Source organism: Dendrobium catenatum, unplaced genomic scaffold, assembly GCF_001605985.2.
Source record: "Dendrobium catenatum unplaced genomic scaffold, ASM160598v2 original_scaffold_50660, whole genome shotgun sequence".
Lineage (NCBI taxonomy): Eukaryota > Viridiplantae > Streptophyta > Magnoliopsida > Asparagales > Orchidaceae > Dendrobium > Dendrobium catenatum.
The window spans coordinates 1-1,472 of NW_021369114.1; the positions used below are offsets into that span (position 1 = coordinate 1).

Genomic DNA, 1,472 nt, shown 5'->3' on the forward strand with positions numbered 1-1,472 from the left:
CGCAATTTTTTGATTTTGAGGCTTACGCCTCAAAACGTCTTGAGGCTTACGCCTCGCCTCACGAATGAAAAACGCCTTAATACCCGATTACGCAATTTTAAACATTGATTTTACATAAGCTTTTTTTTACCATTTTGAGGCTTACGCCTTGATCTGCCTCAAGGCTTACGCCTCGTCTCGATTCTCGATTTCGCCTTATAAAACATTGTACACAACAAACATATTTTTTTACAAATAATAAGGCCATAAAGAACAAAAGAATATCAAGAGTACGGAAAATAATATACAGAAGCTGTGAAACATGAATGAGATTTATTGATCACAATTCACAATGACCAATTGTTTCTAGCAAAGTCATTCAAAATTAGCTCACAGAAAAATCTAGAAAGAACTAGTACCTTAGCCACAAAGAAGCCATCCATGTTGTTCACATGGGGGTAGAACCTTCTTGTCTTTTCCAATGACACATGAAAGCGATGCTCGCGAAACCGTATGAATCTGTTTAGAAGAGAATCTCATTAAAAGTTGTGCTTGTGTCATTATAAATGAAAGGCAAATTGAAAATCAACTCACCCAGGGCGACCAAAGTCCAATCCACAGGGTACAACCTGCACATCTCTCTTCTTAAGAGCATAGTCTATCACAGCCTCATTCTGCAAATGTAAAGGGCGGCTTAATAGAACAATAAAATTAGCAATGAATATTAAAATATCTCATAAATTATTAAGAGACAAAGAACCTCTTCAACCATCATGGAGCATGTTGAATAGACTATAAATCCTCCAGATTTTGAGTTAGCATCAACTAAGTCAATTGCCGCCAAAATCAGTTGCTGTAAAGATATCAAAACAAATCACACAAAATATCAGACCGACACAGGACAAACAAACAACATATCAAGGAATTACATCAGCATTCAGGACTGGAGTATATATAGCAAATAATAATGGTGAATGTTGTAAAGTCTAAAATAGATTGCTCTTCAGGAACTCTAAGTTAGTTTGAGCTGTAACTTCAGTCAAGAGCAACAGTGTGATAGGAAATACATGAATATTTCAAGTAAACCCTAACAAGAATAGGAAAAAACAGCAATAGAATCACACAAAATCTGGTGAAAAACTCTACAAATTGTAATTGGATTGCAAAAGAGAGAACTAACAGAAACAATAAAAACAAAGATACAATTGATCCTCAATTCGAGAGGAGGATCTTCTCTCCAAATCTCTAGATGAGTCTAAAGCCCAAAATACAAAGAAGAACCCTCACAAGAACCAATAATAAAAACATAACCCTAACCCTAATCTCCCTTCCATACTTAAAGGCATATAATTAAAACAATAAGACAAAAAGACCTAAAGCCCTTGCCGCCCCCTCCTTTGGCTCCAAATTTGAATTTGAAATCAAGTGGACCCCATCTCTCTCTCCCTCTTGCCGCCGCCCCTCCTAGGGGTGTAAGTGAGCCGAGCCGGCTC

General features: G+C 37.1%; 1 protein-coding gene across 1 annotated transcript; it reads right to left on the reverse strand.

The window, feature by feature from the left end:
• Window positions 1-311: 311 nt before the first annotated feature.
• On the reverse strand, window positions 312-868 carry LOC110110958 (probable 28S rRNA (cytosine(4447)-C(5))-methyltransferase). Its single transcript, XM_028691687.1, has 3 exons — window positions 740-868; window positions 574-653; window positions 312-498 (listed from the first exon to the last, which is right to left on the reverse strand). Exons 1-3 carry the CDS (start codon window positions 752-754, stop codon window positions 327-329), a joined length of 267 nt encoding a protein of 88 aa, XP_028547520.1. The 5' UTR covers window positions 755-868; the 3' UTR covers window positions 312-326.
• Window positions 869-1,472: the final 604 nt, after the last annotated feature.